Below are 20,329 nucleotides of genomic sequence, written 5' to 3' on the forward strand. Positions count from 1 at the left end.
GACCCGTCCCCACCCGTCCTTCCGGTCCTCTCATTCAGGGCCCGGTAAGAGGAGGGCTTCAGGACGCGTCTCAGCTGGGAAGTCCACCTGTCCCAGCCCCCTCTGCCTCCCCGCCCCCCGTCAACAGCCCCTCCCCTACCTGGGCCGCCCTGTGGGGACGGACTCTCCTCTGAGTAAGGGTCGCACAGGAAGCTCTCCAGGGAGCGGATGGTACACTGGCCCACCACAGGCCGGCGGCCAAACTGGCGATTATCAATTACCTTGATCACGACGGGGGGACAGTAGAGCTCCTCCCTGGGCAGCATCTGGGGGGAGGGGGAGGGAAGCTCTGGGCAGCAGCCTGACCCCATCTCTGGGAGGTCTCAGAGGAAGGCGAGCCCTTCTTCCCAGGGCAAGTCCAAGGAGCAGAAAATGCTCTCAACCCACACAGAACCCCCAAGAGCCAGCAATCCAAACGGGTGGTTTGCCGAGCCCAGGAGCTGGCCAGGGGAGAAGCCACACGCCCCTTCTGTCTGCCTCTTGAATGCTGTACGCAGAGGCCGACTTTCCCCTCACAGTTTCACCTTCCAGACACATCCAGCTCAACCTAAAGTTAAAACAAGTCTACTTTCCCTGAACCCTCACTGGCCGGGGAAGCAAAGAAGGGAGAAGTTGGCCCGGGACTCAACATTTCTCGCAGACAGACCCCCCCAAGCGGATACTCAAGAGTTGGCTTCCAGCCCCAGATTCTTCTCCCCCCAACCCTAAAAGCACTTTGAACACAACTTGAAATAATTTATATGCTCTCCTTCGGTGGCGGCTTTGGCTCAGCCAAGAGGCGGCTCCTGTTGACAGCCACTGGGCCTGGAATTTCTATAGCACTTTCATCCTGCAAACCATTTTCCTTTCCTCAGACTTGCCTTACTCTGGTCACTAGGCCCAGGCAGCCCAGGTTGCTGGAGAGGGCTGAGGCCTGCGGGCCGTGGGGGTGAGCCCCACTGCGGGGGCCCAGGCTGGGGGAGGACCAGGTCCTGGAAGGTTTGGAGGAATCTTGGAAGCTCAGAGCCCTGGCAGGGAGCACCGGGGGACGGAGGCCGGCCCTGAGAGGGGAAACAGCCACGGATGGGTCCTTGGGAGTTCCGCGGACTCCGGATCTGAGGAGGAGGGGCCGAGCTGGCCCCTCTGCGCTGTTCGCTGTTCGCAGACTGCATCTCCTCCAGGGAGGAGACAGCATTTCCTCCCATTCTCCGGTGAGGTGGCAGCGATGCCGTGACCCACTCAGAACCCCGCAGGGAGCCAGACCCCAGGCCGCCTGGGGCCGCAAGGAAATTCTAACCACCAGGACTCCGGAAGGGGACGGCGGGGAGGTCGGGCTCACCACTTCCATGAAGAGGGTGCAGATGTCAAAGTTGGGGTTCTTCCGGAGGTTCTTGATGACACAGGACTGCACGCTCTGGCCCCCGCACTCCACCACCAGGCTGGGGGAGGACACGCTGGCCAGCTGGTAGCTCTTCATGTTCCGAAGGCCCCACGCCAGGATCTGGGGGCACGGAGTGAGGACAGCAGCTGGGAAGGCCCCAGGCCCCAGAAAGGCTGGGCCAGGAAGAGGAAGGGCCCGGCTGCCCACAGTCCCCACCCCGCCACGGGGGCGGGCTCACCTCGATGGCGGTTCGCTGGAGAACCGGCTTGATGTTCTGGGGGACCATGTAGATGTTGGCCTCCCTCTGGGGTGGCGGGTAGGGTAGGTCCGTGTCCTCCGACTGCAGGGCAGCAGGTAGAATGGAGGCAAAGGCAGGAGGAAGACCAAGGCGGAAAGACAAGAAAGGAGGACAGACGGGATGGAAAGAAGGATGTGTGGAGAGACACAGAAACAGAGCGGCGTGGACACAGAAGTGGGCAACCGGGCAGACAGAAATGAGAGAGCAAAGTCAGTTTCCCAGGCACCATCTTCTCCAGGATCACAATTCTAGCACCTTGGCCCGGGGTTCAGGCGATCCTGTTTCAAATGAGCCCCGGGGCACCCCTCCTCCCACCAACGAGCTGCTCAGGGTGACCCCGTCCCTGTCACACATACACGTGTGCACACACGCGCACACACATGCACTGCCCCGTCCAACCTGACACGTCCACTTCAGCCCCTCTCAGTCCCGAGAGGACCACGTGCCCTCCTGCTAGCCTGGTTCTCCTGCCTCCTGGCTCAGACCCTCCCAACCTACCACCCGCCCTGGTGTTCCGTCTCCAGCCCCAAACTCCCACCTCTCACACCTGTCCTGAGGTGTGACACATCTGAACAGAACGCTTGCACCGTGGGCCAGAAGGGGTATTTACAAATAGGAGAAGGGGACAGAAAGGCCCACCATCCACGGGCACCAAAGGGCCTACTGGGGAGGCTCCTTCCCACCATAGACCAGAGATGAGTGTGGCCCGTGTCAACCCTACCTGCTATGGGTTTGCCAAAAAGACTTGGGCAAGAGTCCTGTAGAAATACATAGGGAAGCAGGTGGGGCAATGGAGGCAGGTATTACCGTGGATTAGACAACTACCAAGTCTGACAGTGGTTAGGAACACGGGCTCTGTGTATGGATCCTGACTCCACTACTTACTGAGTAAAATAAGTTATTTCACTTCTCTGTGGCTCAATTTTTTTCATCTATAAAATGATTATTAAAAACTATCAACCTCTAAAGGTTAGTGTGAGGCTTGGAGAAGTTAATACAACATTTAGAAGAGTGCCTGGTTCATGTAAACTCTCAATAGGAGCCCACATGGCACCTCTGTGACAACTAGAGAAGGATGACCCTTTCTTAAAACTCTTTACTTCCACGTCAGAAAATCATCATAGTTTACTAGTTTATTAGAACGAGACACTTTACTGCCACCTACTGGAAATTGTTATAATAAATAAAAATACATGATGTCTGCACTGGAAATCGCACCCCCTTAGACCCAGTGCTCTTCTGCAGTGCACAACCTGCACATCCATACATGGAGGCCCTGACACTCAGGAAATGTTAACTATAAATAGAAGGGCTGTTCTGCGTGCTTTACAGAGCTTGCCTCATGTAATTGCATTAATAAACAATGAAATCATTGGATTCATTCTCCAAGTGACTTGCTCTGGGTTCCATCTCAAAGGATGGTACATCCATCTACAGATGCTCTGACGTAGATGGTGGGAGCAGCTGGAGCATTGAAACACAACAGCTTCCTCCCGCCTCATCACTTCACAGCCAATCCCAGCTGTCACTCCTGCCAATGACACACTGATGATGCTATGCTTCGTGACCTGGGGTGGTAAGAAGCTCATTTCTAGAATCAAACCAGACCTTGGTCCTAGTCCTAACTAGAACTGAATTACAAAACAGAACAGAGTCACACATTTAGAAAGCACACTTATGGCTGCTTAAGGGGAAAGGTGAGGTGGGGTGATGCATAAAACAGGAGTTTGAAATTAGCACAGAGACCGTTCCATAAACCAAATATGTAATAGACAAGACCTACAGCTTCTGAGCTATTTGACCTTGGGCAAATTATTCAACCTCTGTGACTCAGTAACCTCATATGAAAATCCGGGATAATGAAACTCTTACAAAATTGGTCTGAGAATTTAACAAGAGAACAAATATAAAGAGTTTCTGGCACACAGGAGGTGCTTAATAAACAGCAGTGACTAAAATGATCACTGTATTGTTGGTGGTGCCACTGTTTTCATCACTAATGTTGTTGGTGATCCCCCAGTGACTTGAGCGGAGCTGAGCCATCAGAGGCACCTCTCAAAACGACGCCAGCTGCAGAACTATCCCTACGTCCCCAGAGCACAGAGTGAAGGAATTCATCATTTTCCTCCAGACCCACAAAGCAGGTGACATGATATTTTTAGACTGGCTGAGCACCGGACGCCATCAGGAGAAAGAGTGATGAGCAGGGCTGCCACGGGCACAACTCCAGGGGGTGCTGTGCCCGTCACAGTTCACCTGAATGGTGCCCCTGGAGGCTGGAGGCAGAGCCCGCGGTGGCCTGGCTGCTATGGGGACGCCTGGCTTGGTGTCCACCCTTGGCACTCCAAGGCCACCTACTGCGACAGCTGTGCAGCAGGGGTCGCCTCTTTTTAAAAAAGGTTATGCCTGAAGGCCTGCTGGTGGCCTGCTCAAGGCTGATGCCCAGCCCACAGTGGGCCCAGGGCCAAAAGCCCATGACGAAAGAGACAAATAGAAGAGGTCAGGGAGGGAACAGCCCCGGGCTCCTGGGTGGGGAGGCAGAAAGACCAAGCCTTTCTCATATGGCTGCAATGTTGTCCTGAAATCACCCAGGAAAAGTCATGAATATACTTCCCCCAGAACATTCCTCTCCAGGTCCCCAGACTCTGGGCAGTGTCCCTTGGATTCCTTTTTGTCCCTCACTTCCACGTCCCGCCTTCCCTCTGGGCTCCTCCAGCTCCCCTGTGAGGATATTCCTCTCTCTGTGCAGACGCCCAGGCTCCCCACCGCAGGAACCTGCTTACAGAGGAGGACAGGGACCAAGAACCTGGAGAAGACCGGGCTCCAGTACCGTTTGCAGGAGGCCCTGGAGGAAGACGGCGGGTGCACACAGCTGTGGAGCGCCAGGCCCGGCCAGCAGGAAGGAGAGACAAGCAGAGACAGCGGTTAGAGGCGCATCCGCAGGGCAGCTTATGAGGCACAAGGCCCCCAGTCTCATCCCAAGGCCACCTCCATCCACCATGCCGTCCTCAGGGGTCCCAGGACATCCTTGCTCCCTGCACCTTGTTGCCTTTCCCCAGAATCCCTGCCTCTGCGGGGGCTCCCCTCCACCTGCCAGCTGCCACCAAGTCCTCTGTCCCCTCCCCACTGTGCGCACCGCCCCGCCTCTCATTATCACTGCACATCTACGCCGCCACGCGCTCTGGCTCCCTAACCCGGTCTCATCCAGTGCGCCCCAATTTTCCACACCATCTGCTGGATTTTTTCCTTCCGCATTTAAAGACAGTCTCAAGATGGTATCTCGGGTCCATCCACACCTTCTCTCTGTGTCCTCTCCTGCAGCCTGCCACCCTCTCCTCTCTCTCTTCCTGAAAAAGGCTGCCTCCATCCCCTGCCTCTCCCTCACTTCCACACCGCCCTCTGCCCAGTGCACTCGCTCCGCCCCTTGCACCCCCTCCCTGGAAACTTCTCTCTCCAAAATTAACAACAACCTGCTTGTAGCCCAACCCAGAGGAAACTCACAGGCGCCTATCTCTCGCCCTACCTCAGCAGCATCTGGCCAGCTGACCTCGTCCTCCTTCCTAAAGCCGTCTGTCTAGCTCCTCGCCGCTGGCCCCTCCGCCCTCTCTACCCTCCGTTGGCTGTGTCTCCCTGGCAGCCTCCCCCTGCTCCTCTGCCCAGCCCTCCCCTAGGCTTTCTGCTCCCAAACGTCTCTCCTAAGCCCCACACTCACATTCCAACCTTACCACTACTTCATCCACGCGTCCTCCTGGCCTCTCACACTGAGCTTGTCCCAAACTGGATTGTCTAAGATCCCTGCTCTCTTCAAATGTCATCTCAGAAACCAGCCCCAAAACCTGCTCTCTTCAAATGTCATCTCAGAAACCAGCCCCACCATCCACCCAGACAGCCAAGCCAAAAACGCCACGCCACCCTTGGCTCTCCTTCCCCTGGATTGATCCCCAAGCCTTAGGGCTCTGTCTCCTAAATCTCTCCCAGGCCCACCCACCCATCTTCTTCCTTGGGTCTGGGTCACCACCATCTCTTGCCTGGATTCACCAGCATCATCCTAAGTGATCTCTTGCATCTGGTTTTGCACATCCCCTTCCAATGAATGTATGCTGTACTCTGCAGCCAGGGAAGACTTTCTAAGAATGTCACTCTCTTTAAAACCCACCCACTCAGGATGAAGTCCAAACTTCTTGACGCAGCCTCCAAGATCCCTCACCTTCTAGCTCCTGCTGACCTCTCTGGTCTCGCCTCTCACCACCAACTTTCCCCTCCGGGACCCCAGGCAGTGATGAGCCGCCTTCCCCTTCTGAACGCCAGCAGGCTGCAGGAGGCCTCACACTCTCTTTACCTGTGAGGTTGGAGCTCACTGGTCCCTCTGTCTGGAAGGCTCTTCTGCCCACTTCATCTGGCTACCTCCTACTTGGACTTCAGGTCCACTTAAGTGTCCCTTGGAGCCCCAGGTTTAAGTTAAGCACCCCACGGTTCCCAGAGCAACTGGTCCCATTGAAAGACACATCACCCTGGGTCATTTCTGTGTGTTCACTTGTCTGTGTCCCTTGTTAAACCAGCAATTCTGCACACAGGGACAACAGCTAAATCCCCTGTCCAATAAATAAAGGCTTACGAACAGATAATTGAAGGCAGGGAGGGAGGGATGGCAGAGGGCGAATGGACGGGGGGATAGGGGGACAAAGAACCGACTCCAACATACTCTCCCATCCTTCCCAACGCTCTTGCCTGTGTCAGTCTTGCATTCTCACCAACCCCTCCTTTCCACATGCCTGCTCATTCCTCCCTCTTTGAATGGGCTTCCTTTGCCATCTTCCAGAATCTACCCCATCTTTCAGGGCCTAGGTCAAACGCTACATCCTCCAGAAAATCTCCCCAACCACTCCAGAAACTCCTTACAACCCTACTCTCTGACTTCTTTTACCTCTAATTAAGTGACCCTGGGCTCTGGTTGCCCAAGGTCCTGACTGGTCTCCCACATCTCACGCTTGGGAGTCCTGTGGCACCAGCCAGATGGCCACTCCTGTGCCCAAGTTTCTCAATTTTTTTCTGGTCCAGCCCATCTGAGAGGCATGAGATCTCCTTCCAGGACAGTGGTTCTCCGTGGGGTGGGCTGCAGCGACCCCTATCAGCACTGCCAGGCAGGGAGGGGGTGGGCGTAGACTGAAAGCACCGCCAGGACATCCTGATTCACCGTCCTGTGTGTGACGGGGGGCTCCGAGGCAGCCATGGTGGGGTCCATCCCTTCCATGCTCCTCCGCACCCACCCTGAATGCAGGGCAGACGTGGGGCTGCTACACTGACGGGGTTCTACAGGTGTGCAGGTTGCTTACCGAGACAGCTCAGACCAAGAGGACAAGGACACAAGGACAAATGAGGCTCTCTCCCCACTTTAAGCAGAATCCACCTCCTGCCTCCTTTCATCTATCCGTCCTGCTGACCAGTTCAGTACAGGGAACTGAGGCCCTGAGCCATGAGTGGGGCTTCCTCTCCCAGTCCCAGGGGCCACCACACTAGACAGAAGTGCATTCCCAGGGCTGGGGCAAGTGTGGGCAGGCCCCTCCAGCCACCTAGGTCAGTGTTGCCACCAGTAGCCCACAGACCCCCTCCTCACACAGCAGGGCACAGTCAGGTGACCCTCTGGACACTCAGATCCTGGCTCCTCGGGGAGCTCCATGCGGGCGCAGCCGGGCGGGCTGGGAGGGCTCCACTGTCTGCCTGCCCCACCCAGCTCGTTAGGAACAACATGCTGCTCTAATTACACTTCCCAGGAAAAACAGTGTTTTAAATTAAAGCCTTGGGGGAGGGATAGGGGGATGGGGGACCACTGGGCTTATTTTCCTGATTGCAAAACACCAAATTTTTCCTTCTGGAGGATTTGGGGGTGCAGGAGAGTACCTCATGTACATCTCAGACTAAAAGCCATAGCCTGTTGCCTGGATTAGGAAGGGGATGGAGTGACATCTGGTTGGCCCCCAACTCTCAGCAAAAAAGCCACGGAGGACGCTCTCCTTTCTACCAGGGCATGCCTCCACGGAGCATGACAGGAGCATCAGAACCAAGGGCGATACTCCGAACCACGCCCCCTTAGGTGCTCAGGACCACAAGCCCCTGCTCCCACCTCAAGGGTTCCCAGATGGGGTCTTCCTCCGCACAGGCTCCACATCCTAGGAGCCCTCAATTATTAAGGAATCTGCCATCATCTCTTCTGCTGTTTGTGTGTGTGTGTGTGTGCGTGCATGCACGCGTGCATGCTCTCGTGAGTGTACATATTTGCACACACTCACACATGCCTGTGCACTCTCCATTTCTCAGGAAATCTAAAATTGCAGTTTCTTTGAACTCATTCCCCTTGGCAGCGAAGACCGCCTTTGTTCTCCAGACAAAAAGGAAAAGAAACGAGACAGAGGGCTCAGAAGAGGCGGGGAGAAGGAGGGAGAGAGGGAGCCTGGGCCAAGGAGCAAACAGAGGAAAAGGGAAATGCGAAGGGAGAGCAGGACAAGGGGAAGAGCAAGGCTCAGGAAGAGGGGAAACAGCAAGCGACAGACAGAAAGACAGGCTGGGAGCTGGAAAGAAACCCTCCCCTCCACCCGTGAGGACCCAGGTCTCCCAGACACCAAAGCCTCAAAGACACAATGCAACAGTGCCCCTTCCCGACCAAGAGCCCCTGGAGAGGGATGCTCCAGGTGGGCAAACAGCCTGGGGGAGGGGAAATCTTGTTGCCCACCAAACTGGCCCCACGCGGTGACACGCACCCCCAGCCCGAGGCACTGCCACCTGGACCCCCAAAGAGAGCTCAGAGTCACCTCTTCCAGGAAGCCATCCCTACCGTCCTCCATCTGCTCTAGGAGCGCTCAGGCTGGGTAGATGCCTTTCACCTCATTCATGACACTGTCTCCCACACAGGCGTGGGCTGTGCTGGCCAGAAGGCAGTCCCCAACGGAGAGGCCGTCCTTACACCATGCTTCAGAGTCACTTGCCCCTCTCCATTCCCTCTCTAGCCTAGGCCCCCATCACCACATCTGTCTCAAAGGCCTCCTATGCTGATCTCTCCTGCCCCTCGCTCCCAACCCAAACCTCTCCGCAGCCAGACGGCTTCCTAACACACCCATCTGCCCTCTCTGCTCCCAGACTTTTGAGGGCCCCCGTGGCCAGTGGCCCAGAAGCTAAGCTCCAGGCATGGCTTTTCACAGCCCTCCGGGATGGCTGGAGCACTCTTCACAGGGATCAGGCCGGGAGTCTGGAGGGGGCTGAAAGAGGGATACCAAGCAGGAGCTCGGCCGCAGCAAAGAAGACAGAAAAATCTTGCTAAGGCGTCAGGCTTCCAGGAGGACCAGCGACAGAGCAGCAAGATTAACCTGCCTCCACCCCGCCCCTGGGGATTCTTAAAACCAAACAGGACCCAGGACCTCGGCATGAGTCTTAGCCTTCAAGTGCAGGGGAAGAAAGAGGCAGAGCTATGGGCCCCAGGGCCAGGGCGGGAGACCTCTGGGGATGAAGGGGTCACAAGGTCACCTCCTGGGGTGGTTCCCTGGACCAGCTGATCCTCCATCCATCCTACTGGGCCTGGGATCCTTTGAAAGTGCTGGCCCAGCCCTGTGCCCAGCAGACCCCCAGGACTTGCTCTCCTCTGGCCCTGCTGACCCACCCCCGCGCCTCAGCCTGTGGCCGGCTGGCCCTGCGGCAGGGCACTTGGCCCTCGTCAGGCCCTGGCCCCAAAGCTGCAGATTTTGATTTGCTTCCTGACAACAAGACCACAGCCAGATCCCTGCTCTTGGAATCTGAGCCTTCACTGTTATATATTACAAATCCAGTTATTAAGGATTTTAACTTTTTTTAATAACTCATCCCTGGGCTGGGTCTTCTTCAGAGCAGGCTGTGGGTTTTGGCCACAGAATGCTCTCAATCAAGAGAGAGGGCTCCGTGCTGCTTCCCTGGACAGGACTCTGGTCCCCTTTCCAAATCGGCAGTCTTTCGCAACTGCAGCCAGAAGCAGGAGGCTGCCTGTCAGGCGCAGTTGCGGCCAGCTCGCTTGGCGGACCCCACCTCGGTCTGGGAGCCGAAGGAAGTGAGGTAAGGGGCGCGGGGCCTCTGCGGATCCCACATCCTGACCCTGAACTTCAAGTCCAAATTGCACTGCAAATGTCAAATGGTGTTCGCTCGCAGCCTGGGGATTCCCTGACGGCAGGAAGTAGCTGCCCTTTTCCCAACCCCCATCTGACCAGGGCTCTCCTTCCTGTCTCTCTGCCCGGGCCTTTGCCTCAGCTCACTCTTGAGGACCTGCTCACGGATGTGCAGGAGGCCATAAGGAAATGTGCTCCTCATCCCGCACAGCAAAGGGCATAGCCTTGCTTCATTTGGATGCAAACCCCAAACTTCTCCCAGAAGCTAGGAATCCCCAGCCTGTCCCGTTCCCTAAAGCAGCCAGGCCCCAACCTGGTGCTTGGTCCCTTGGGCCAGAGGCACGTTCCCAACCTTCTTCCTAAGCGCTACGACAATGTTTGGCTAACGCCACCTCCACCAGTAAGGCTTCCTTGACTACTCTGGCCCCTTACGAACATTTTATTCTTGAAAACATGCCACTTGGTACTCAGCCAGTTGAGGCTCTGTACTGCTGTCCCGGGTGTCTGGGCAAATGTGGCTTCCAACATAGCAGCAATCCACCTAAGAGCCAGACTCACACCAGGACACACCCTAGGCAGCCCTGGATCTACGCAGAGTGTGGGAAATTAAATCCAGACAGGGGTCCATGTGACAGAGGCACACTGGAGTACTAGGAACCAGGAAGACTCCAGGGCATGGCCTTCACCTTCCCTCTGTCTCTGCCCACCTATCCCCAGCCACAGGCCACAGCTGTGAGGGGCCAGCTCACCTCTTCCAGGATCCCTGATGTATCCTGCACCTGGACCACACCATGGGACAGTCCACATCCAGGAGACGGTGGAGGGAGGAGAGGAAGGAGGGTAAAAGTTTACCGTTAGTGACAAGGACCACTAGGCTGGGGCAGAGATCAACACACCAGATGTCTCCCTACAAGGAGCAAACAGAAACCACTTCCCATCTAGGGTGAGGGTGCTGTGCTTCCCAGACGCGCCCTCTACGTGGTCCCTGAGAAAGAAGGTACAACAAACGTTGATGCAGAGGGACTGGTGGGAGAGGCCAAAGCATAAACCTGGAGCCCAGGCATCTCTAGAAGTGACAGGAGAAAGGAGACTGACTAACAGACAGGTGCTGGGAAGGTCCCGGACCCTGTGTAACAGCCCCAGGAGGCAGTCAGGCCTGAATCCCTGGAGCCGCTGCTGGAGATGTGGACTTGGAGGAGCAAGGAGAAGCAACCTACATGCCCAGGGCTGGCAGAGCCGAGAGCACAAGCTTGGACTGAACAGGGAGCAGGAGAGGGAGAGGGAGAGAGACTAGAGGGGGTGGGAGGAGAGGCAGAGGGTGGAGTGGGGGCAGGGGGCAAGGAGGGCTTGTACTGTCAGAACTGTGCAAATTGCCTGGGCTCCCTGCCTCGTAAGGGGAGAAGCATCCAAACAGAGCCCAAACGACCACTTCTCAAAGCTGCAGCTGAGCCTGGCCGGGCAGAGGATTCCTGAATCAAATTAGCCTGGGTACCAGTAAAAGGTTTACATTTTTCATGACCCCCAGGAGAAGGAAGGGGAGCAGGGCAAAGGGAATGAAGTCCCCATAACTAGTAGAGGAAATAAAACCGGGTCTCAGTGGGAACACTGAGTTGGGAACTACGGTCTAAATCAGAGCTCCTGACACGTGAGCACGTGTCCGAATCCCCTGGAGGGCTCGATAATACCCAGGTTGCTGTGCTGCCCTCAGAGTTGGCTTCACAGGTTTGAAGTGGGACCCAAGTTTGGCGTTTCTAACAATACCTCGGGTGATGCCATGCTGAGAACCACTGGCCTAAGTCGATGGTTCTCAGCCCAGGCTGCACATTCAAATCTCCTGGGCAGCTTTGAAAGATACCAAGGCCTGAGCCACACCCTGAAAGATGGCATTTCATTTGGTCTAGGGTGAGGCCTGAGCACTGATGATTTTTAAAGCTGCCCAAGGGATTCCAACATGCAGCCCAGCTGAGAGCCCCTGGGCTGGATAACCATGAGGTCCCTTCCATCTGAGTCTGTGATTCTTGGACTTCTCAGGGGAGAAGGGCAGGAAAGCCAGAGCTGGGCAGGGACCCCAGCCCCTACCCACCCTTCCCCTGTTGCCCCAACTGAGCCTTGCTTGGCTTGAAGACAGGATGGTGGTGGTGTATGCCTGCTCCCCTTCCTAGCCTGGGAGGGGGCTGCAAACACCGGGAGGGGGCAAGTTTTGAAGAAGCAAAGGTAAGAGCAAGACTTACCTCAAAACCAGGAATATGGTGGATGGCCGGCTAGGGTGAAGAAAAGGAGCTTTGGTTAGGTGCCTGTCACCCAAGGCCCCACCACCTTTCTGCCCTGGCCAGGCAAACACATCTCCAAACACAAAATGACACTCATGGAATATGTCTGTGATCAGACAGTCCAGGGCTTTGCAGACTCCTCCTTGGCGGACTAGGGACTCCTGGGAGGTGCCTGGTAAGCGGGTGCAGGGGAAGCCACGTTGGCAGTATGCCGTGTCCCGTCCAGACACTTCAGCCAGAGTAGCCTCACTTCTAGCCGGCTTACATATTAGGGTTCACATCACACTAAGAGCAAGTTTGAAGATGTGGCTCTAATCCAAATCCCCTATTTAACAGCAGGGAATTGGCTGGCTGAGGCCATGGCAGAGCCAACACTGCAACAGGGGCCCTGCCCTCACCTGTCCCTGGAGTCCCCTGCCCCGGACAATTAAGCACCCTAGCCAGATCACAGAGGTCCCCCCTTCTAGAAACCACGTCAGGATATAACCCAGAGAAAAATACATCCAATGGCCAGAGGACTCAGACATAGTAACACAGTTCAGATTTCAGCTTTCTGCCCCAGTGTTAGATTGTGTCCTGATTTGGGGCTCAGAAAAGATGGGCAAAACCGGTTCCAGCAGGAGGCCTAACATCCAGAGGTGGCCCTTCAGTGCTCCCCACTAAGTGCAGGCCCTTGGTGGGGGGAAGAAGAATGTATCTAAGTCCCCTCCCCTCTATCAGACCATCCCCTGCCTGGGCCCTCACCCTCCACCACCAGGAGCTCCCTGCTGGGCCTCCTGGATCTGGATGTGGACCAGCCTCACCTTCTCTCTCTGGATGAGCTCAAAAGAGGCCAGCAGCTCACCCGCCGGCTGGTTGCCCCTAGTCAGCGGGAACCAGGCCAGCCGGGGCATCCGTTCCAGACTCGGCTGACAGATGCAGCGTCCCATAAACTCATCTGCACCCTAGACCGAGCACAGAGAAAGAAAAGTCAGCGTCCCCCAGCCCAGGGTTCTGGCGGCCTCAGAGCAGTCACCAGACCTACATCTGGCCTCCCGAACTCGGAAGGGCCTCAGAAGTCAGGGAAGTCCCTGGTGCAGACAGTGAGCCCTGCTTCCCTTAGGGGGATGCAAGGGCAGCATGAGAGTGGCCTCCTGCCACTGTTGCTAATGCTGAATTCCCATCATGGTCCAGAAGTCCCTTTGTATGTCCAACTAGCGTTCACCTTGCTTTAATTTAATCAAGCTCTAAGCCCACTGGAGACGAGAGTGACAGCCTCCTAGCATTTCTTTAATGCCCTCAGCAGGAGAGGTGTTTGACATTCCCCAGGAATTTGTATCTCCTGTTCATTTCACCTTCAAATCCCCCCGGTCTCCACATGGGGAAACTGTGATCATGCTCATCAAATTAAATGAGTCTTGTTAAAATGATGTTTTCATCTTATCATTCCTTTACTCATGAGCCTTCCATGGCTCCCCACTGCCTAGAGGATAGAGTGACCTTGCTGACCGGTGAACTCTGACCTCGTGGTTAGCTTCCCCAAGGGCAGGGGCCGCAGACAGAACCTGGGTCTCAGCCAGATGATGCCACAGCTGTCACAAGCCTTGGTGGCTCGCCCAAGGCACTCATCGGGAGAAACCCAGGCCAGGACTGGGAGGCACCCCTATCTGCAGTCACATCACTGCTGGGGACATTGCCAAGAGCCATTCTGGAGTGGCCACCAGCTTCTGCATAAATGGCCACACCAGCGGGTGACAGTCCAGCATAGACCACTCGGAGTGGTCACCAGCCACAGCACTGGGAGGGGTCCTGGAGGCTCCTCTGGGCCCAGCGTTGCCCTCTAGTCGCTGGGTCATGGAGAGGCGCGGGGAGGGGATTCCTCGCAGAGCCCAGGCAGCCAGGACAACAGGAGCTCAGGGCAACGGGTATTTGCCAACAGGTACAGCCCCGTTTGACTATATTATCAATGAGCACAGCTCCGCTCTCCCCCAGGACCCTGGGGCCCACCCACCCAGAAGAGGCCATGGCTTTCTCCCCCGGGATCCCTCCCAGGCACTGGCCCGAAGGGGATAGAGTACCATTTGTGAAAGAGGAGGTGAGGTGCCATTGGGAGAGCGAGGCTGTGTCCTGCCGGCCTCCCGCCCGCCCTGCACCAGCACTCGCGCCTGCTTCTGCAAAGTCCCCTGGCCCCGGCACCCTCCAGGTCCTGCCGCCTCCCGCCTCCTCCTGCCCCAAAAGCTCCTGAGATCTTCCCCGCAAAATCCCCAAAAGACCCCTCCTCCAGCTGCTCGGCCCCCACGGAGCCAGCTTTTCCTTCTAAGGGCAGAGCTTACAGGTCAGCCTCCCCAGCCCAGGCCCGCATTGCCCACTGCCAGCCAGTGGGGCACCCTCATCAGCCTCACCTTCCCCCAACCCCTGGTCACCACACCCTCCCTTCCAGTCATGGCAACTCTTTCTGGAAGCATCTGTGAAGCCCTATCCCCTCCCCTTTCATCTACTGCCACCCCCGACCCAGGCAGGGCCTCTTGGCCACACACCCCTCGGCCGACACAGTCCCTCTCTTCCAACAGCATCCCACCCCTCCTTTGTAAAATGTCGCCCTGACCCCGCCACTCCCCCGCTCCCCTGGCCTCGTACTCCTTGCTCCTCCTTCCCTGCCTGCCTTCCCCGCTCTTCCATCTCCCACTGGCCCCCGTGCTGTGCTAACACCCCTGCCTCATCCCAACACCCCAATCTCACATTTCCACCAGGGCCTGGGTCTTCCCACAGCCCCTCACATTCCAGCCCACAGCCCTCTCCCTCCTGGGAACCTTTCAGAGCTGCGCTGTCCAATACCGGAGCCACCAGCCGCCTGTGGCTACTTAAAGTTTAATGGATTAAAACTAAAACACAATGAAAATTCGGTTTCTCGGCACACACGGCAAGTGGCCCTCGTTTGGGGGCACGACCGCAGAGCCTTCCCGCCAGCACAAGAGGTTCTGTGCGACAGCCCTGCAGAGAGGGCCCCACCTGTGCCTCACACTGGGTCCCTGGAGGAGACCCTGCCCGGTGGTCCCTGAGCCCCGGCTCCCACCTAGCCGGGGAACCCCACGTGAGGGGCCACCCAGCCCAGCACAAGTGCTTGATAACTGTGTGTGGAGTCAAAGCAGCCCTCTGATGGGGAGAAGGGACCGACCTGGGATCTTATAAGCAAGTTAGAGACAGAGAAAACCCAGGCTCCTGACCCACAGCCAAGCACCCTTGCCAGATCTGTCTCCTCTCTCTGCCGTGGGCACAGCACACATGGTGGCAATTCATTTTTAATTACTCTAAAACAGTTTTCACCACTGCCTGTGGGGTTGGGGGAGAGGCCATCAGCCCCAGCCTTGGGGAACTCCCATCTCGTTGGGGACCCATCCCTCACAGCAGCACTCCCCTGGGCCCTGGAGAGGGTGGGCAGTGAGGGTTCGGGGGAGGAAGGTGGGCAGACTCACATAGGTGTCGTGGTCGTACAGCTCCACCACGATGCTGGCCGGCTGCTCGGCGATGCTGGCCAGCTCCCCGAAGATCTCGATCTCGTAGAAGATGAGTGTCTGGTCCCAGGTGGGGTTCAGGGTGTTCTTCACCACCACCGTCTTCTGGCTCTGGTGCAGGAAGGAGACGATTGCGTAGGGATCTGTGTGGGCCGGGCACAGAGAAGGGAGACGGGACACAACAGAGACCGTGAGAGTCACCCGCTCAGGAGTCATGCAGCCACAAAGCTGGAGCAGAGCTGTGCCTGCCACTCAGGAGCACCGACGTCCAGGCTGGAGCCCTATCCTGGGGGTACCCCCCACCTCCATCCTCCATGAGGCCAGCCGGTGGCCACCATGGGAAGATGGGACCGAGGTCCCGGAGAGTGGGCGCAAAGATCCAGAGAGCTTCCCTTCTGGGCTCTTCCCTGGGCTGGTTGCTGGAGGCAAAATGAATAGATTGTGCATTCATTCATTCATTCATTCATTCGTCCAACAAGCACTTACTGACTGAGTGCCTTCTGCATGACAGGCCGGGGGCTAGGTGCTAGGGGCTGAGGATACATTTGGAGCAAAACGGTAATCTATACAAACAAACATAAAATTACAATTTTGATCATGCTTTGTAGAACACATATGAGGTGCAGTGGCGTGTGAGAGAGGGATCTGGCATGGCTGAGTCTGCAATTCAGCAAGCTCACTCTGGCTGCCACCTGGAGAAGAGACTGGAGGGGGCAGAAGTGGGTGCAGGGAGACCAGTTATGAAATTACTGCAAGGGTTCAGGCACGGAGGGTGGTGGCTTAGATGGGTGGGGGCACTAGAGAGAAACAAAGGGATTCAAGGGCTATTGAGCGGTGGGGGGCGTGAGGGGAACCCTAAGATCCCTGCAGCTCCCTGACGCCCCCAAACTACTTTCCAGCCTATCGGCCCCGGCCATGCTAGCCTGGGACCCACCCAGGAGGCATTCCCTCTGCCTGGTCCCAAAGCATCACTAGAGAAGGTTCTAGGGCAGTGGTTCTCAAATGTGAGCATGCAGCAGAATCGTCTGGAAGGCTGGCCAGAGACTGCTGGGTCCCACCCTCAGAGACTCCTTCATCAGGTCTGGGGTGGGGCCTGAGAATTGACATTTCTAACAAGTTCCCAGGTGTTGTTGATGCTGCCTTTCAGGACCACACTTGGAAACCAATGCCAGAGAAGGTTCCATGGGACTGAGTGCATGTAATTTGGGACAGGAGCAAAGGGCTTGGAGGAGGGGGCTCCTCCAACTTCTCTCATTAGGGGGCAGGGTCCAGTTTGCTGCCATTTTGTAAGACTCGACGTGCCAGATGCTGAGGGCATGTGGACAGGGAAGTCTGGGGATGCAGGAGGCTGGCAGCTGGATGCTAGATGTCTGGCAGGGCTGAGCCCAAACGCTCTATCACATGCCCTATACCCTTGGCAGCTTCTCCATCCTGTAGCACCTTGCATCCTCTGCCCCCTCCAGGGCAGCCCCCACGTGACTCAAGAGGGCCTCAGCGCCAGACATCTAGAGCTGGGGTGTCCAACTGCAGTCCTGGGGCTGAGATGGGGAGCTAGCTCTTCCCCACAGAGGGGAGGGGAGCAGGCCAGTCTCTCCCTGGCCATCAAGAGTCCAAGTGGCATGCCACAGCCACGGCACAGGAGGTGGCAGAGAGTGACTATCGAAGAGGTGGGAAAGTTGGAGTGGGCAATAGGAGGACTTCCATCAAGGGATGGGGTGGGGGACAGGGTCCAGGATTCTGGCTATTGCTCAAAGCGCTTGTTTTAAGGGCGAGGTGGGGGAATCCGCGTTAGGAAACAGAAGCTACGGGCACTCACTGGCCGAACAATGCTGGGTTTGCCTAACAGGAGGCAGCCACCAGGCTAAGACCAGCTTGCCAGCCTTCAGGCACAAAAGCACACTGGGGTCAATCCGGGAGGGCTTCCTGTAGGAAACAGGTTTTGAACCTGATTCTGGAGGTAGAAGAGGGCAATGGGAGGCCCTTGGCAGAAGAAGGGGCAGGGGAGACATGCCCACCACATCTTGCCACGCCCACCTGGTGGGAGCCTCCCTGGCATGGGGCTCTCCTTTCCCATGCACCAGCCTGGCAGGGCTGGCCCAAGCCGTTCCCTTCCTGGCCCTGGCAGGGCCCAGCGGCGTCTGTGCATTTAATGAAACCGTCTGGCTGTGATACCATCAGCTCCAAGCTCGGCAGAGAACCTCTCCCCGGTTCCAGTAAGAAAAAGAGGGCGCGTTCCGATAAATAAAACCATATTCGAGAGCCAGCGAAAAAGCCCCTTTTGTTCCCGCCCCCTGTGCTTCCCAAGGCTTTATTTTTATAAGCGCGCGGGCCCCAGACCGACCGCGTTTACACAAAGATCACAATTGCACATTGTGGCGGCCATGCACGCTGTATTGGTGTTGGCAGCGCCCCCCACGCTGGCCCCCGAGCAGGCGACTCCTTCCAGCAGCCCCATCAGCGCAGGCAATGAGCTCAGCACTGGGGGGAAGGGAGGGGGTGGCTTTCAAACAAAAATCACCCAGACCCACATGCTCGCCCCGCCCGCCCGGGGCAGGGGGGAAAAACACACAACAAAGGCATTGTAAGGAGCAGGCCTGGAGGCCTGGGGCCTCAGACACTGGGCTACTGTGTGCTGGGGCCTGGCCTCTCCCCACACAAGGCCCAGCCCCTCAAAAAAAGAGAAACAAGGGGGGGTGGGGTGCTGCTGAAGCAAGGTGGGCAGATGAAGGGAAGCCAGACGGACGCACAGACACAAGCCTCTTCCAGGAAAGCCAGGAGGATGGAGAGGCAGATCCCAAGGAGAGGTGGAGGGGAGGGGAGAGGCCAGCTCTTCCCAGAGCCACTCCGGCAGGGGAGGGCCAGCATCAGCCCTCCGGCCCCACCTGCCAAGCCACACGGAGCAGCCCCGGGGCTGAGGCTGGATCGGAGCTCTGTGAGGACCACAGGCTGCCCTGGGAGCTCCAGCCAAGAACACACAAGGGTTCTACTGGACTCCATCACCACCGGAGGCCCCAGGCAGGTGACTGCTGGACCTGCAGCCCTGTGCCTGACCTCTGCTGTTCAGACCTTCCCGGAGCTCCAAGGAGGACCCTTCTGCGGTCACAAGACACTCAGCTTCCCTCATGGGCCCTCCCTCCAGCTGCTCAGACCACAGGGCAGGTGTCATCACACCCCTTGTCAGAAGAGGGAGCGTTGACCCAGAAAGACGAAGTCGCTAACCCCTGCTCACAGGTGCCTGGGACCGGACTCCCTGACTCCCAGTCGGTGCTCCTTCTACCCGCCACGAACACGGGAAAAGAGCCCTTAAGACAGGGCAGAGTAGACTGCTAGTAATCAAGGCAATGCAAACAAAAACTGCAATACAGCAGTATGTTTCCTATAAAGTTAAGAAAAATTGTTTAGATTTATAAAACCCAGTGTTGGCGAATATTTGACGAAATAGGTACTCTCCTTTATTGCTGGAAGCAAGTCAGCAACCCTTTGGAAAAGCAATCAGGCAGTATGCCCTGAAAAACATAAAACTGTTTACACCCTGTTTCCCATATTTCTGGGAATCATCCAAATTAACCAAAAAGCTATATGAACAAAGATGTTCACTCCAGCATTATTTGCAATCCGTCATTCGTCCAACATGCAGTTACTGACTGACCAGCATATGGTAGGTAAGCACAGTGCTCTGAATATGAAGGTGTACGAGACACAGTCCGGGCTCTTAAGATCATGACTGCTGCTTGGAAGTGGTAACTAAACATCAGTTACAATACAAAGCGATGTGCAGCTTCACAGCGGAGTGTTCAAGGCGCTAGGGGTAGGGGTACGCCCTGGAGTCTGGTGGCGTCAAGTCAGTACCCCGAAAGGCGGTCTCCTACCCCGAGTCTCAAGAATAGGGAGGTAACCAAGGTGGACCAAAGAGAAGGGGGCGGCCAGGCACCCAGCGCAGCACTGGCAAAGGCACCAAAGGGCACTCAGGGAACAGCGAGTCTGTCTGAGGGGGGGAAGGGAGCACGCCGGGCCCCAGGGAGGAGGACGCAGGCGGGCAGATCACAAACGGCCCTGGATTCGTGCTGAGTGAGCTGGACTGAATCCTGTCCGTCAGTGTTCCCCAAAATGTGTTCTTCGCAAGGCGAGTTCTCGGGGGAATGAAGGAACGCTTAAACACGTTCAACAGGCTCCTTTCCTGCAGCCGCCCCAGCCTTCGATGCCACCATGATTTGTAAATCGCTAAGTGTGCAGTGTTTCCCAGTCTCTCTCGCTCAGGAACCCTTTTTAAGTGGAGCATTTCACAAGCCTCCAGCACACCTTGGAAAACAGCTTCTTAAGCTCATCGGGAGAATTCCCCCAGCCAGAGCCAAACTTAACAGAAAGCTGTGCTTCAGAAGAGGGGGTGGGCTGTGACTGGAGTCCAGACAGAGGAAGCCCACAAGCAAGGGCTCCCCAGCCCCACCCAAGCCAGAGTCTGGATCTGGGGGAGACGAAAGCACTGGTCCCCACAGAGGTGACTTCAGCTGTGGGGCACCCATGGTTCACCAGACCTCACTGTGGCCTGGCCTGGCAGCAATGCCCCTCAGGACCACCCAACTAGCACACAGTTTTGACCTGCCTGGAACCATGAGGCCGGCAAAGAGGGCACAGGACCTTCTGCTTTCTTGGCAGACGCTCCACCCCCATAAATGAATAACTTGGCATCTGATCTACTAGCCTTCTCTCGTCTTCTTCGTTAACCGAGTCGGGCCCCTGAGCCCACTGAC

At 56.7% G+C, this 20,329-nt stretch overlaps 1 protein-coding gene across 23 annotated transcripts in view; it reads right to left on the minus strand.

Annotated features, from left to right (window-relative positions):
• DYSF (dysferlin) overlaps positions 1–20,329 on the minus strand; it is a 231,860-nt gene that overhangs the window by 69,885 nt on the left and 141,646 nt on the right. For 15 of the 23 annotated variants that reach the window (XM_082425947.1, XM_082425952.1, XM_082425956.1 and 12 more), the window contains 7 exons: positions 15,543–15,724; positions 12,894–13,034; positions 12,052–12,081; positions 10,570–10,599; positions 1,638–1,739; positions 1,358–1,519; positions 140–305 (listed from right to left, as the gene is read on the minus strand). In XM_082425947.1, coding sequence (XP_082282073.1) covers positions 140–305; positions 1,358–1,519; positions 1,638–1,739; positions 10,570–10,599; positions 12,052–12,081; positions 12,894–13,034; positions 15,543–15,724 — 813 coding nt within the window. Of the gene's footprint in view, positions 1–139; positions 306–1,357; positions 1,520–1,637; positions 1,740–4,527; positions 4,570–10,569; positions 10,600–12,051; positions 12,082–12,893; positions 13,035–15,542; positions 15,725–20,329 lie in introns of all 23 variants that reach the window. The other 8 variants (XM_082425965.1, XM_082425961.1, XM_082425948.1 and 5 more) reach the window with 1 other exon arrangement.

Source organism: Balaenoptera physalus (assembly GCF_965194825.1).
Source record: "Balaenoptera physalus genome assembly, chromosome: 15".
Classification (NCBI taxonomy): Eukaryota; Metazoa; Chordata; class Mammalia; order Artiodactyla; family Balaenopteridae; genus Balaenoptera; species Balaenoptera physalus.